Here is a 16,969-nt window from a genome sequence, read left to right as displayed (position 1 = left end):
CACAAACACACAAAAATATTAATTGAAAGAAAATCTTTCAATTTTTCTCCCAGTAAGTGGGGGGAAAATAAATTGACTTAATGCGTTTGTGTCTAACCAGTTTTCAAATGATCCCCACAGTAAAAACATCTCACATAAACTCTTAATGCAAACTACTCAAGTAAATGCTCGGTGCTAATTAGAAGAGGTGATTTGTGGTATCATTTTGGATTGACATCTGCATTTTTCCATGCTGAGTTAGTGCAGTTTTGCAACATTTCATTACTGATACACCAACACTGCTTATTAGGTTATCTTCTGGGAGTCTGTGCTGTGCAGCGTGAACAGGTCTGTTTCAACTGGACTTTTGAAATCAGCTCCTTGCAATATAAAGAAAAGTGAAATTGACAAAATGAGAATTTGAGGGAACTTAGTATTTCTGGTTAATTTAGCTGTCATCTTGGAGTTTCTCCTCACTGTCTTGCCAGGACTCCGGCCCCAAGTCCATCTTAAGTCCCCTTACATATTAATATGCTAGCACTGTATTTTTAAGGAGGTCGTTGTTCAATTTCTTTTAAAATACTTAACAGAAGACAGAGAATATGGGTGGTTTGATATGATTGTTTATTTTGTTTGTGCTAATTATAAACAAGAGGCAATAGCAAATCTCTCCCGTGTCATTAACACACATGTTCATATTACTTTTCACAGAGATAGGCATTTTTCACAAAACAGTCTGGTCGATGGGTTAAGTTTACCTCGTCTGCATCTCTACACAACTGTCACACTCACTGATGGCTTCTTCCCCTGTAGCCCTTGTTCTTGTATCTTGAGCTTCACACTAGACAACTCTCACATTTCTGGAAGCCTCTTGATGGTGTCACTCACCAGGTAATCCAAACACTCATGAGACCTTCTGTTCCCCCTAAGCAACTCAGATCCCAGCATCCCCACCTCTGCCTTTTACTCAGTCATGTGTTCACTCATCGTTTATCATAGACGCATCCTTCCTTATCTTTCCTGTATGCAGTTATCACAGATCTTTTCATATACCTTGATGTGATTAAATTACAAAAGCATGAGAAGCAACTTTATCTTAGCAAAGGCTGACTTATATGATTGAAAATGCTGTTCCGGTCCTCTTCTACTTTGCTAACCCAGGTATACCTATAAATCTGGGCAGTGATCTCTATCCACTAGTTGCAGGATATTAACTAAACACCCGCAGACTCTGTCCCTGCCCCGGATCATTGACATTGAGCTTTGGTCTGCACAAGTTTACCATAGCTTGCCTCACTGTCTTTACACATCAAAATCTTATCTCTCATTTAGTTCTAATTTTAACCCCTCATTTCAACAACTAATTTCTTTTTCCTAGTTTATTTTTCCACTTTTAATTAAAACCCATCTTTTTTCAGTTTCAAATCTTGCCTAGTTCTTATAGTTAAGAAACACAGTTTGGATAACTCTTGCATTAATCCTGTAGTGCTTTGTTCAATGCCAGCAGCCACGAATCGGTCCAAAAATACTTGTTCATTTTCATTTAAAATAATGTATCCTATGCCCTTTTTACCTGGAGTTGGTTGTAATGTGTTTGGGGAAATGTCATATCTAACCTGTATCTCCTCTGTTATGTCTGTGATCTGTCATAGTCACAGAATGATCGATATATTATAGACCGCATTGTATAATTTGGGAGCATTCTTTGTTGGGCTGTCTAAAGGATACACCAGCTGGATTATTCTAGTTTTCAGCTGGTTCTCTCTGAAGGAAGGAGGAAAGCAGGCAAAATGCCTCAGACCTGGAGAGTAGAAATGGTGTGACTTCCATTATGTAAGAAAAGAAGCTCATTTTCTCCCTCTTCCTGAAAATATTCCAGGAGACTGTAGCCAAAGAATGAATAAATATCACAAGAAATTTAAAGTAGGATTTTTTTCCTAAGGAAAATACCTCAAACTTAGAAATTAAGTTTGGTATATTCCTCTGGAAAAAAATGCCTGCCTCTAATAAATGCTTCTTAGAGGGGCATATTGGATGAACTCTTCTATCTTGAGGTTAATGGATCATTATAAGTTTAGACATATGGGAAGGAATGCTTGAAGAACGGGATCTCTCTTTCTGGCATCTGGCAAATGCTATTGTATTAAATTAAAAATCCAAACTCTGTGTGACAGAACTCTATCCTCTCCCAAGTCTATCACACTTGTAGACATCAGATGAGACATTTGAGCTCAGCTAGAGCTTAGTATAGAAGAGTCCAGTCATCCAGAAGTTTCTCCATGGAGTTCTGCAAAGCTGGTTGGGACAGAATACAATCAAAGCCAATGCAAATTCTCTAGACTGTGTCTGCTGAAACACCAGTGAAGGGAAAGGGGAGAAGTGAGTCCGATGCAGCAGTTGGCTCCTATTGAATCCAGCTGCTAGTCTGTGTCCTCCTTCTGGTTCCTATGCCTGACGTGTTACAAGTCCGGTTCTTCTGTGATATGTTCCAGGTGGCTATGAACTGTTCTGATCACCCACAGGGGAGGATTGCAGCTTTAAATAACCTTATTTTTGTGACAGGAGACGAAAATGAACTCCTGCCTAATTTGCTTTTGGATAACAATTTGCTTAGTGTGTTTGTGTGTGTGTGTGTGTGTGTGTGTGTGTGTGTGTGTGTGTGTGTGTGTGTGTGTGAGAGAGAGAGAGAGAGAGAGAGAGAGAGACATAAAAATGTCTTATGTGGAGCTATGATTGTCTTATAACAGAGGTGTAGTAACTTACTTGAGAGAAGTTAAAATTAAGAGAAGCAGCTTGGAAAAGACTGGGGACTAAGGCAGAATAAAACTCAGTGGAAGAATCTACCTAACATGTACAATGTGGCTTCTGGAACTCAATAACTGGACCCTCAGAATGAAAAAGCACAAAACTTTGAAGGCTGGGAAAAGCTGGTCTACTTGTTGTTTTCTGACCTAAATCCTACTTGTTTCTGGTATCTGCCTTGTCTTTTTAAAATGCTTGAACATCTGATTTCTAAGGCACAGATGGTATCTTCTCAGAAATCCAAACATTTCTGTAGACCTTCTCAGAAAGAAAAGTAAACAACTGAGGAGTTGAGAATTCACTCTTATAGTCTGCTATCCAGATAGCACATGGCAGGAGGAGCTTCCACCTTGACTTTAAGTGTGTTCTGAGATGACTAGTTAAATTATCATTACTAAATTTAGAGTCTGCTTTCTCAGTGTGTTCCCTATATTTTTAAATGAGAGTAAAAGGAAAGTTCACACTAGAACATTTTCAGTCAGTTGTAGACTCGATCTAGCCATTTAGTACTTTATCACTAGAGGCTCCAATAAAACACTACATGACATGGATTCCTAGAAGTAAGGACAGAGAGCTAGTGATTCACATTTGCGAAGTAAACAAGGCAAAGCTGTCAACCCATAACCTTCCAGTTAAGAATCAAAACGTGTTGGGTTATAGTAACCTCCCACTTCCTCAAAACCTCTCAGTTAACTTTCACATTTGGTCCTACCAAAAATTCCAAGGGTCAGTGTTTGGGAGTGAAGCATGTGAAGGCATGCAAATATATTCAGACACAAGAAAATACTGGGTTTGCATAGAGATGTGTTTTGTTAAGTAAAAATACTTGGAGAACAGGGAGTTGAAATGTTGCCCTCTGTCTGCTAAGGAAAATGTAAAACATTTGGCATTTTATAGCTCTTCAGACTTCCATGGCTGCTACCAGAACCACACCTATAGACCTATGCAAGCAAACATTCTTGCCCAGCACTTCCCTGATTAGGGATAACAGAAAGAGTTATATCAGTATGGTCAAGTTTGCAAGTGATTAACAAAGAGGCCCGAGGAGGCCTCCGAAGAACTGGTGGGGTATTGATAAGGTGTGTCTAGGTGACTTGCAAATAGGGCAGTATTTATGGAAATATTGGGACTAAGCATCAAAGTGGTTGGCAGTCGTTGTCCAATGCAGCAATCATTCTCCAAAGAGTAGAGTACTGAGCTCCTTTCCAACCAATCCAGACTTGTCCCTAGAGAAACCGGGGCATAGTCACCGTAGGTTATTTTTCAAAGAAGTGTATTCCTTCAGATAAAGGTATGTGTTTACAGAGCCCATTGACTGACCCTCTTGGGGCAGCCACACTTGGGCTTGTAAATGACTAGAAAGATGGAGACTCGTGGCTCTTGCTGAGCACATACCTGGGTGTTTCAGAACACACCATCATTGTAAGATCAAAACCTCCCTGGATTCCCTCACCTCTCACCTCCCAGCTTCCCTCTACTTACACCTCTTTGGGATCAGTGCGGTGTTTTAAAAATAGAAATTAGGCTCCTTTGGTCCTTGGGAAATGAGTATAAGAAGTGTTAGTATTATAGAGAATTGTTTATTTTATTTTTTGTCTTTCTCAAAGCCCTGTGCTGAGCAATTTTTTTCTATCTCCAGATTAAACTAAAATGAATTACACTAGCCCTGATATTGGAGCTGTGGGGGGAGGGAGACATCATTTGCTGTGAGTTGATCCTGTGGCTAACAGCCAGGACCTGAAAATCTCTACTACCCATTCTATTTCCTGAGGCAAGTGCTCATGGGATGGAGAATGGACTCCAAACTGTTCTGCATCCTCATGATTGGTGTTTCTAAAGTCTAAGGCAATGCTAGACTTGCTAAGATTTCTTCTACAATGGTCTTGTCCACACACTCACCACCTCACGGGGCTTTGAATGTTTTATCACAACCACGGTCTGTAGCTGCTTGCCTTGACCTTGTGCCTTTTCTGATTTGCAGGTCTCAGGTATGGATCTTTGGCGGGTGTTCTTAACCCTGGCACTGGCAGTCTCCAGCGACATGTTTCCTGGAAGTGGGGGTGAGTTCTGCGTTCCTTTTCTCATCATGTGGTGTTAAGAATCAAAGTTGAGCTGTGCTAAATCCAAACGAAATCATCTACGTTTTAGGGAACAGCAAACGGGAAACCTGTCTTAATTTTAAAATCATAACCCAGGAGGGCCGCTCTGGGGACGTGTAAGTGGGGCTGTAATAGTAGGCTTTGGCATCTGGCATTTTCATATTGGAAATTGATGTTACATAATGTGCTGGGGCATTTATGAAGACAAGCCAGGTCTCCGGGAGAGATATTAAAATCACACCAAGGCATTATTAGCCTACTAATCGCTCAGCTTGTCTGTGACTAAGCATAGCAGAGTCTGTTTCCAGAGCTTGGAACGCAGTCCTCTTAATCATATTCTCTGAGATGGAAATCTTCAGGTTTCCAATGAATTTGTTGCCCTGTTCTCTGAATGGTTTCCATTTGGCTTAGTTCCAGAGGGAAAAGACATCAAAACTAGGTGACTGCCATACCCAGAAGTTGTGAGCTACCTTAGTGGTCTGAATACTTCCCCTTATATTTTTCTTTTATACTTTCCTGGTCGTCTCAATATTTTCAGACTCACATGTCATAGCAGAAACAGCAAAGAATAATGCAAGTGGGTGTGGGGGTGTCTGTCTGGAAAGAAAAGTGTCCTCGCAAAGGGTTGGCAAACTTCTTGGAAGACTGTCTTGAGCATGTGGCAGTTTTCTTTGCCAGGGTTTCACTAGAGGGTAGAAACAATATGTTTTGCCGTGCTGTGGCACTGGACTCTACTGTTGCTTTAAGCGTAGCCGATTCCCTTACTCAACACCCAGCTCATGTTGGAAAACACAGTTTAATGGGCGACTTAACGCCTTAAGATGTCCTGCTGACCTTGTGACCAAAAATAAATGCCCAGTCGTGAGCTGCTGACTGTGTGAAGGGCAGCTTGGAAAGGGGAATGGATAGAATGTGTTAATTGATTTCTTAAAGCGATCCCCCAAATATTTATAGAAAAGAAATCATAATTGTTTGAAATGTTTTCGGGTCTCTCTGGTGTTATAATGTGTTATAATGTCAACATTATGCAAGTCAGATGTGGAGAGAATCACGGGCCCCACCTCAGCAGTGTTTCCCAGGGCTGCTTTTAGAGCCTGGTTCCGAGCCAGAGAATGACAGTTCAGCTCCTCTGCCATTCCAGAGTCATGGTGGTTTTAATCTCTCTTTTCTTCACTAAGGTGACTTTCAGTCCATGGGGCAAGGCTTGGGGAGTGTAAAAGCCTGTGAAGTGAAAAGTACAGCATAAGAATCATTAAAGAAGATGGAAAACACATCCCAGATTAAGAGATGAGAGCTTGGGTTACTTTCAAACCTAGAGAATTTCCAAGTTCTGTTCAACAGCTTAAACATTTGCACACCCTTCAACTTCATAAGAAGAATGAAGCCCCCCAAAAAAGATGGCCTATTTTAAATTAATTTCATTATCTATACTTATGATATACAGTGGTATAAGCACTCTGTCTGAGCATGCACGTTCGCGTACATACACATGATTTCCTGTTTTTTTCTCTGTGACAAGAGAAACCGTGATCTACTTGTATAGCAGAAATCCTGAATACAATAATGTGCCCTTAACCTCAGTCCTCTTGGTGTCTATTAGTTCACTAGACTTAATACTGCGTATTCGCTGCATTGAGCCCTATGGATGGCCAATCTACCATGTCCTTCCCCTACCCCAAATCTGGTAACCACTGTTGTCTCTACAATTTGACCTTTTATTTGTAAAATTACACATTGATGCAACCATGTTTGTTGTTCTTTCTAGATCTGACCTCTTTCACTTAGACTGATGACCACTTTCGCTTTAGATCCACTCACATTGTGGCCAGGAGCAAGAGCTTCAAGCTTTAAGTCTGGGCTGTTTCATGTCTTGACTGTTATGTATAAGGATGCAATGAGTACAGAAATAGAGTCCCTTACACAAAATGGTGATTTTCACAGCCAGTTCCAATATAGCTTCTGAGTTTTCTTTTTAACAATTTCTGTTTGCATCTTGTTGGCTCAAGGAAAGAACAGTAAGAAAATGAAACATTTTATAGTAAATACAAATCATGTATTTTTATTTCCCAGTCCTTGTGTATAGAGAAGAATTTAGCAGAGGAAACATTGCCCTCTTTCTTTTCTTGTTAAACTAAGCAAATTTAAATATTTGAGTATTTCAGAAAACGTTCTTAAAATAGCCTGAAGAATAAAAATAGGGTATGTTGTTTGCTTAAGAGGTTTTAGACAAGCATGTTCAAGCATGCTCATGTGTGTGTGTGTGTGTGTGTGTGTGTGTGTGTGTGTGTGTTTATCTGCCACATACCTAATATCTTCAGCCAAACTTAGCACATGACACATTATGGGTCACGATCTCGGATAACATTCATGGATCATGAGTTTCTTTTCTTTTGCCAGGTCTGGATCAAATTATTTTATTTTCGATTTCCCTCTTTCAGTATAAGGCAGACTAAAAACTATAGGCAAAGAATTAAAAACAACAGAGTTTTATAATTCATTCTTTGCTTTGGCTTGATCAGTGTGATGTGTGGCAGTATTGAATGGGTTATCATAAGAGAATCAGCTGTAAAAATCTGCCCCAGAGGTAGACTGAAGATGACAGGCCTGTATGGGAAAAAAGAGCTGCCTCTTGACTACTTAAGCAGGGCTCTACTTGTTAAGGCAAATACACAACTGGAAATATATTGGGTCTGAGAGGATTTTTTTAAATTAAATTTAATTGCCCTGTGGGAAACGTAATGGGAACCAAACATTGAACAGTGCTGTCATTGTATTGTTTTTAATATTGCAATAGCAGGGTTTTTCTTCCTTAATGTGAGGCTCCATATTCCTCTCAGTGCAAGTTTATATATTTTCATGGAGAATTCCTTATTCCATTCTTAAGAATGGGCAATGTTGTCTTATATTTAGAAGGCTTTACCAGGTCAATCTATCCACTAGTTGTAGCTGATGTATTGCTGGAGAGGAATGAGCATAAAGATCTGGTGTGTATAGGAGTGCCTTCTATAAAGCATGTCATTTATCCTTATATAGCACACAGTCAGCTACTCAGCTTCCCCTTGGGCCTCAGCAGCCTCAGGAAGAAGCAAACAAATCCCTGACATGCAGAGACGTTCAGTCTGTCTGGGACAGGAAGCTTCTGGAAGTGATTGAGAGCCTGACTCTTCAATGTCTAGCTTTCATAATGAGGGCAAATCATCAAGATTCTCTGAATAAAGTAATTCAAAGTGAACTTGGAATCATTAATTCACCAAGGTCACTGCGTAGACATCTCTTCAGCACTTCCTATTTTCCAAGCTAGAATTTAGGGGCCAAGATTAATACACAGAAAGTCTTCAACAAGTCATCATAAGATTAGGTAAGTATGGTGAAAGTTAGAGGATAGGATTCTCTCTGTATGTGAACTGTGGGAATGGCCCAAATCATACTACATTGGAGTAGCACTGAATATAGAAAATTGTTCATTCAGTTACAAGTTATACAATGTTCAGTGAATGAGCATGCAAGGAGTAGTTTTATTAGATGCATTTAAAAATCAACAAATATCTTCTGAGCACTTCCTTTATAGACAAGAAAGGTGTCATTTGGCAAAGCTCACTGTACATGAGCACTCTGTTTATTTCTCTTGGAAACAGACTTAAGGCGGTTGATTTCAGTCAAATTATACAGTCTACAGATGGCAAAAGGATTCACAGGCAAAGACAGGACTTGTCTGGCCTCAAAAAACTGGCAGTCTATGGAAAGGAAGAAAAAGTATGTGCCAAATCCGTCAAGTGATAATCTTTCTCAAACCTGTAAGCAAGCCAATCAAAATAAAAGTCAAAACAAAACATGGAATGGAACATTATTTATGCATTGTAATATTTATAGACTGCATATATACTATTTGAGTATGATATTTATATATAATATATGAAAGTTTATGTGTATATTTATACATATAGATTATACAACCTATTAATAATAACTATAGGCAAAGCTCATAATTTACCTCTCCCCACTCTGGAGAAAGCTTCTGCAAAACGCATTGTATCTTTCTATACCATTTATAAGAAAAAAAAACTTTACTAGAATTATATGCCATGTTCTAAAGGAACCAGAATTCAGCAAGTATTGTTCTTTTTATGTTTTTGAACAGTCTTTATAATTATATGTAGAATAACAAGTTTAGTTGGTAGATTCTGCTGATCTTACTGTTCAACAGGAAATAATTGCACAGTAGGGGGATTTTATTGTTTAAACAAACTCTACACCACTACAGTTGAAGCTACACATGGTCATTAGAAGTTGCCAAGCCATCCGGGATATAGTTCAAAGAAGTATTAGAGTCACAGTTGGAGTTGATAAACATTAAAGGGTGTCCCTTTAAACATTGTCAAAAAAGGAGTAATTTAAAGCTTTGGCTTCTCCCTGAAGTGAGTGGAGAAGCCACAGACCTTTCAACCTCAGTTTTCTTGACTATCCAAAGCAAGAAGAGTTTCATAATCTGTCTAATGTCATGGCTCACGTCCATGTACATCAACAATCCTGTGTCATCCTGACCTCCTCATATCACAAATGTACTTTGACATTGGACTTCAGCATGTTAGAGCAAGCCAGGTGACTGTAGATAGTGCCAATGAGAGATATAAGCAGAGTCATTTGTAAACGATGGCACAAAGTAGACTTTGGGCATTTTTATACTTTTGGGGTTCCAAGAGGAAATTAAAATTGATGTTTATGACTTCAAGGAGCATATAGTTTATAGAACATAAAGCAAAGATGTAAACATAATTTAGTTATGAGTACCCTTAGTTATTACAGAGTTTTAGGCTAGATAATAACACAATTAGAATTCCACCTTGGAAATATTAGCAGTAATAAGAATAATTTGAAAGAATAAGTAAAGAGGAACTGAATTAAAATAGGTCAAAAGAGAGATAGTCTAAGGGTGACAGGATTGTTAAATAAATAAATAAACAAACAAATGGCTCATGATCAGAGAAATATTAAGAATATCTTAAGTGCACTATTTGTGGTTCAATTAACAGGTAGAACTTTGAGAATATCAGTATGTTTTTATTTCACCCATTTCTAAATTTTCACACATTTAATTAAATGTTATCAAAAACATCATTGGCTCACTTTTAATATAGTAGAGTCGTGGAACACAGGTCAGCCTGCTGACAGTAAAGTGTAGGGGTCACAGGGTAGTCCCACTCTGCATAGAAACATATCAAGCCTGGGGAAAGAACATCATGTCTTTAACACTATATCTGGCATTCTTTTTCTAAATCCTCTTACCTATGCCTAGCCCAACTCCTATGACCCTCTAGTCACCTGTGTTTGTGGCTAGCACGTGGCATAGATGACCGCACAGCAGCAAGTCTATCATGTGGACAGGAAACTGAATTCTCTTTCCATTAAAGTCTTTAGGCATTCATTACTGTATCTCAAGACTTTAACAAACTCTTCAACGTTCTTTAATTACGGAGTATGTACTTACCTCATATAATGCAACAAAATGCAACCAAGATGTGCTGAAACGCACAATGCTTTGTGCTGGGCAGAATCCTGGAAGGTGGCTACGTTTACACAATACCTGAGTCAGCTTAATAAAGACCCTGACAGTGTAGGTGATTAAGTTTATGTCTCAGCTAATTTGTAAGTAGAAGGCTTGGTACCACCCATGAGTAATCCAAGTGCCCACGACAGATCATCTATCCATTTATCTGACTTAAATCCCAGTTTTTCCAGGACAAGAACCTGTCCTGATTTACAAAATGTTCCCACAGCACCTTGATTCAGTAACCCAAACTGAGACTCCTTTTTTGAGTTGACAGGGAAGAGACTGATGAAAGTTAATTGGTGTGGGATACCTGAAAATTAGTGGCTGTTCATGAGCACACCTGGTTATCTGCCTCTTTCTAGAGGTCAGTCTAGTCTCAACTACACAGAAGCCCATGCTAGCTTGGACTAATTCAGCCAGGTCCCTCCATCACAAAGCACCTGGGAGAACCCTCAGAGAACTATCTTAGAGTCTTCTGACCTATGGCTGATGGTTTTAATTTTCTCCTGATTGCCGTCCTCCTCCTCTTCTTGCTCCTCCTCCTCCTGCTTCTCCCCTCCTCTTCTTCCCCATTCTCCCTCTCCTTCTCCATCCTCTATTGAAGTTAATATAGTTGTTTTCCCAGTGCTGATTCTAATTAAAACTTTAACTTTAAACTCAATGTGATAATGATATGTAGGTCTATCAGATTCATCAACCAAAGTGCTCTCGTGGCTTGGCTTCAGGTCCATCTAACTGTTTATCCTCACTACTGTGCCTGACTTGTCCTCAAGCGCTCACCAACATCCCCAATACCAAGAAGAACACTCATTTCTTTTTTGAAGCAGCAGGCTTTGGGGTCCCATATTATCTTAGCCAACACTAGTTCATATGTTTCATATGTTTACATAATGCTGCCAACATCATCTTCTAGCCCAGAGCAGCACTTCCTTGCTGTCTGCAGTAGAAATATAGGGACGAATGCTACTTGAGATCTGACTGCACAACTGATCACCCAGAGAGAGTATTTCTTGGTGTCCTGTATGGAGACTACTGGACAGACCAAGAGGTCCTGGGGTCTGGAGAACTTCATCAACCTCAGTTGTAAGTCTTTTCTCTGGTCCCTCATTCCCCAAAGTGACTCAAAACGAATCAACAGAATCTCATAAATACATTTGCCAGAAGTCTCTGTTTCTGGTTCTATGAAAATGTATCATCTTAAGCCATATCCTTAGCAGTATTTCCATTATGCTTCCATGACATGGATGAGAGTAGTTCATGTCTCAATCACTAGAGAAGTGTTTCGTAATACTTTTACGTAATCTTTTACCAAGAATATAGGAGGGAAAATGTGAATAGGGGGACTAGCATGATGTTTGGGTCCATTTTCTAAATGAAGTTGCAATGACATCTATGCTTGAAGCTGTGTAACAAGTTTGGATTGAACTCGAAGGAAATAGCTTCAAAAGAGTAGGACTGACAGAATGGAATTACATATCTTATGTAATAATGCATTATCGGTGTGGAAGTCACTAGACCTTCAGATATGAAGAATATTCTCTTCATCCTTGTGTCTCATCCACTGGTACTTTGATAAATATCTTTTTTGTTAGATGAATGAATAAATCAGCATCAAAATCTTGACCTGGGATTTCTCCAGTCCTGTCCCACAACTGTCCCTGCTACTTTGAATGACCACATCTAAGCAAGGTACAGGTTAAACTTGGATTCCCGTACCGTAGGAAGGATCTAAAATTAAATTTTCAATGGTAGAAACTGGGATTTATGGATTTTCTCTGAAACTGGAATGATTTTATTTACTGCTTCATATGGGCCTGATGACACCAGGACTATAATTTTGCTCCATGCATTAATGACCTCAGAGCATAATGTCCTTCCTACATTCAGGTCACTGAACACTGTCTCCTCCCACCATGCCAGCCACTGGCCAACACCATACATTGAATGAACAGGCCCCTCAACACCATCACCCTGGCACCATCTCTACCTGTGCCCCACCTACCTGATAAGTCTGCCCAAATATTGACAGACACAGAAACATAGAAGACTTGTAGATCCCATATCAAAGATCTCACTGCCCTTCTGGACATTGAACTTGAGATTATGAAAGACTCTGACTTCAGATCCTATAAATACCTGAATCTGGTTTTTTGAACCCATTTCCTAAATAACAGGCCTCCCTAGTAAAAGATATGAAGCTCTCCTGATTATTGTAAGTAAATATGATATTAGAAAAATCCTTAACTTCTTAAGCTCTAAATGTGAAAAAGAGAATTAGTGTTGTACCATACCAGAGATTGGTGATGCTTGGCTTCCCCAAAATGAAATAAGAAGAAAATTAATAGGAACTATAATTGATTATAACTGTAAAGGCCTGTGAAGGTTAGAACATAATCCACTGGAAGAAGATGTATTTAGCATACATAAATCACTTAGAGAGGAGCCATTTATTCTCAAGAAGGACTACTTTCATCCCTCTAACTTTTGGCATCATTTCTCCTCCACCCTTCATTGATCTGCTGCTCCTTTAGTTTGCGGAGTGGGGGCAGGGGCATGTTTTTCTTAGCAATAGCTTTGTTAAAAGTATGTGCTGTAGAGAGGACAGGGGCCTAGGGAAGCAAATGAAAGACAATCACTTCAGTAACTTCATCCTGAGCCACGCAGTTTGGTCAGACTTTGTTAAGGGTAGAGCCTATGCTTACCAAGTGGCTCTTAATCTTCTAATGCTTTTAATACAGTTCCTAACATTGTGGTGACCACCACCACCCCCTAGCCATAAAATTATTTTTGTTGCTACTTCATAACTATAATTAAGCTACTGTTCCAAATACTAATGAAGATATCTGTGTTTTCCAATGGCCTTAGGTTACCCCCATGAAAAGGCCATGTGACCCAGAGGTTGAGAAAACTGGGGTAGTCTGAAGCAATGGACCCAAGGTGCCATGCTCGGATTGCCCTGAACAAGTGGACAAACTTGTGTATCATAAGACCAGAGTTTTCTTTGGTGGCTAGACCAGTACCACATTTTCTGAATGTTAAGTGTGGTCATCTAGCTCTGTAGGTCATCTAGCACCTGAACTGCTGGTACTGGGTGTATACTAGTATAAATTTAGACTGTACGTCTCTGTTTAGTCTGCATGTTTATTTAGGCCTTAGGGTTTGCAGAACCTCAGCTTAAGGCCAGAAACAGTCACTAGTAACTAGATGCGTATGCTCTCTTTCTATGTTGTCTCAGTGGTCATTTACTTGAAGCAGGCTTGAAGCAGGTTATTTCTCTCTTGTGTAACAGATGAGAAAAGTGAGGCTCAGAGAATGTAAGAAACCAAAGCCACTCTAGAGGACGCTGTCATTTGTGGTAGACCGCTTTGCCACTATTGCGCATACTGCTTGCTCTGGGCTTTCATTCCTAACACCTACCACTTTTAGCCTCATCGGCTCCCTCGGGCTACTTAGAACTACCTTTTCCTGTGCCTGAAGAGCTGGTAGAGTGTTTGTGTCTTTGGGGTTTTCCTTAACCACTGCCAGAGAATTATCAGCACAGCTCCCAAGGGAACTGAGCCAGATACTCACCTCTTCCCCCTACACCACCAGGGGACAATACCTTCACCTGCTCTGGTGTCCAGTTGTTAGTGTGTGTGTGTGTGTGTGTGTGTGTGTGTGTGTGTGTGTGTGTGTGTGTACGCAGGCTATGTACATGATAAGACAAACAGAGGTCAATCTTCCGTGCCACTCCTTTGGATCTGCTTCCTATTTTTGAGGCAGGGTCTATCACTGGCTAGGCAAGGTCTATCACTGGCTAGGCTAGTCGGTCAAATAAGGCCAGGGGTCTGCTTGTCTTCTCTCTAGCACTGGGATCATAAGTCTGCACTTGCATGCCTTTTAAAAATTATTTCTTTCATTTTTTGAGATTGTAATATAATTATATCAACCCTACCTGTTCCTCCCTCCACACTATCCCTTATATCCCATCTTTCTCTCTTTCAAATTCATGGCCTCTTTTTATTTATTTATTTATTTATTGTAATGCGAGTGCTGGGGTTTGAACTTAGTCCCCAAGCTTACGCAAGTACTTTCCCGTCAACTTAGCTGTCTCCTGAACCCCTAAAACAATTCCTAATACCTCATAGCCACATGAATATTTGTCTCAGGAGCTTATTTGGGGGGACTTAATCTAAACGCTTTACATGGCTCAAAAATGGTATTCAGATGCAAATCTGATAGAGTTCAGTTAAGTTATCCTAAGGTAGAAAGAGACAGGCTTGGAGATAAGGATAGGTGTTCATAACGCGCCTGCCAAAGCGTTCTGGGTCCCACCCTTGCCTATGCATAGCTTCATATAGCACTTATGTTGATTCTACACAGTGGGTTTCCAAATAAGATTTATTTCAAACAAATAATTCAGCAATGTTTTTAAAAGGTGACAGCCAGTGGGCAAGGTCATAATTTTTCTTCTTGGTCTAAGCACGTCTCCATTGTGGGGATTGCTATTCTCTAGGCACATGAGTTACTGCTGGAGACTGCTTTATGAAGATCATTGCAAAAGTGCACTACTCCACTACATCTACACAGGGAATAATTTTTATAAACAATGGATACATGTTCAGTTGTGACAGACATAAAGGATTTCTGGGTGATGCTTTAGGCTTCTCTGCCACCAGTTATGCCACCTCATGCCCACTGCCACTCACTCAGGGCTCGGCTTACTTCAAAGCAAAGGACGGAACTAATTTGTTCACATTTTAGCTATGAGCCTTCAGCTGTCATTTAAGTTCATTTAGTATTTTCCAGTTATCTCAGGGTCCTTAATCGACAAAGTCAAATCCGTAAATTTTCTAGGAGAACTCAGATAGTTCCCTCTTCCCGGAAGTGACTGTGTGGGACCTATGTCCACATGTCTTTTCTATGAAAGCTAGACATTCATCTATAGTCAAGAATTAGGAATCAAACCCTGAATTTCCCTGCCTTTTGGTTACTTTCTATGTATGACAGAGATGGCTCACTAAAAATCTAGTCTTTTATGACACCTTAAATATTTTCTTACAAGAGATACTAAATCAGAACAGTATTTGAAGCAGAAACTCACAGAACATGGTTATGATAGAGTCAGAGATCAAGATTCTATATGAGGATTTTTTGCTCTTAGTGGACATTATTGACATGTTAGGTCAGATAGTTTTTCTGGGGTAGTATATGTTCCATGTATTATCGCATGTTAGTGACATCGTGACTTCTATACCCTGGAGACCAGTAATGCTTTCTCATCAGCTCACACCGGAAGTGCCTCCACATATGGTTAAGTGCCACCAGGCAGATGGGGCATAAAAAGAAATTCTATTTGAAAACCACTAGTCTAAATCCATTGGGTGCAGGTTGAACTGACTGTCCCGTGGTTGCTACACCGACTGAGATGTGCTTTTAAAGGTAAAGCAAATATTTACACCCTCAGTCACAGTACCCCCATTATCTTCTCAAAGGTTCATTTGCTCTTTTATTTAACTACTTTTTTTTCCAGCCAGGTGCTAAAAATCCATAAGTTAGCCTTTAAGAAGGCAAAGGTTCCCAGCTAAAAGGGTCACACTGAAAAAGGTGATCATGTGAGGTATGCCATAGCAAATGTATGCTTCTAAAGTATACAAAGTGTCGTGAGTGCCCTCACCCAGTGTGTGTGGGAGAGATTAGAGAGAAGGCTGCTCCTGCAGCAGCAGAGACAATAGCAAGCCAGCTGGTCATACGATTAAAGTTGAATACAGGAACCCAGGAATTATCAGCTGATGGTGATTGATGGGTGCCCTTGCATCCAATGTCACGAATGCACGCATACTGCCCATGACAGCTAAGGTGTGTGCTGACAGTATGCACACAGCTCAGTCTATCATTTCTCTGGGCCATTCTTAAAGTGCCCTCACAATCTGAATGAGCGACTTCAGACTTGATGTCTTTTCAAAGACAGCTTCTATTTTTTTCCCTCTTTTTCAAAATACTCCAGTGATAGGAAGAAATCAGACAAAAATAAAAAAGAGAAAAACATTACAAAAGTCAACCATAAAATAAGTACTGGGAGCATTATGGACTTACACTAGGTCAAAGAGACACTCAGGTCCAAGTATGCTCCTTAAACAGAGGAAGCGTGTGTGTGTGTGTGTGTGTGTGTGTGTGTGTGTGTGTGTCTGTGTGTGTGTGAGTGTGTCTGTGTGTGTGAGTGTGTGTGTGTGTCTGTATCTGTGTGTGTGTGTCTGTGTGTGAGTGTGTCTGTGTGTGTCTGTGTGTGTGTGAGTGTGTGTGTGTGAGTGTGTGTGTGTGAGAGTGTGTGTGTGTGAGTGTGTGTGTGTGTCTGTGTGTGTGAGTGTGTGTGTCTGTGTGTGTGTGTGTGTGTGTGTGTGTGTGTGTGTGTTGGTTTTGTTGACCAAAAAGAAACACAGGGAACACAATGAACACCTGCTTGCAGACTTGGAATCGGATTCTATGTATATAGCCAGGAATACTTCAGTCTTAGTCACAAGGAACTTGAAGGACTATCACAGACTTTCCAGACTCTACTCCA

At 40.1% G+C, this 16,969-nt stretch overlaps 1 protein-coding gene across 9 annotated transcripts in view; it reads left to right on the top strand.

The window, feature by feature from the left end:
- Ghr (growth hormone receptor) overlaps nt 1-16,969 on the top strand; it is a 263,530-nt gene that overhangs the window by 109,229 nt on the left and 137,332 nt on the right. For all 9 annotated transcript variants that reach the window (XM_008760754.3, XM_063281321.1, XM_039101770.2 and 6 more), the window contains exon 2: nt 4,763-4,841. In XM_008760754.3, the coding sequence (XP_008758976.1) occupies nt 4,772-4,841 (70 nt within the window). In that variant the 5' untranslated portion in view covers nt 4,763-4,771. The remainder of the gene's footprint in view (nt 1-4,762; nt 4,842-16,969) is intronic.

This window comes from Rattus norvegicus, chromosome 2 (assembly GCF_036323735.1).
Source record: "Rattus norvegicus strain BN/NHsdMcwi chromosome 2, GRCr8, whole genome shotgun sequence".
Taxonomy (NCBI): Eukaryota; Metazoa; Chordata; class Mammalia; order Rodentia; family Muridae; genus Rattus; species Rattus norvegicus.
The sequence above is the reverse complement of the archived record's forward strand: the minus strand, read 5'-3'. Positions and strand labels throughout refer to the sequence as shown.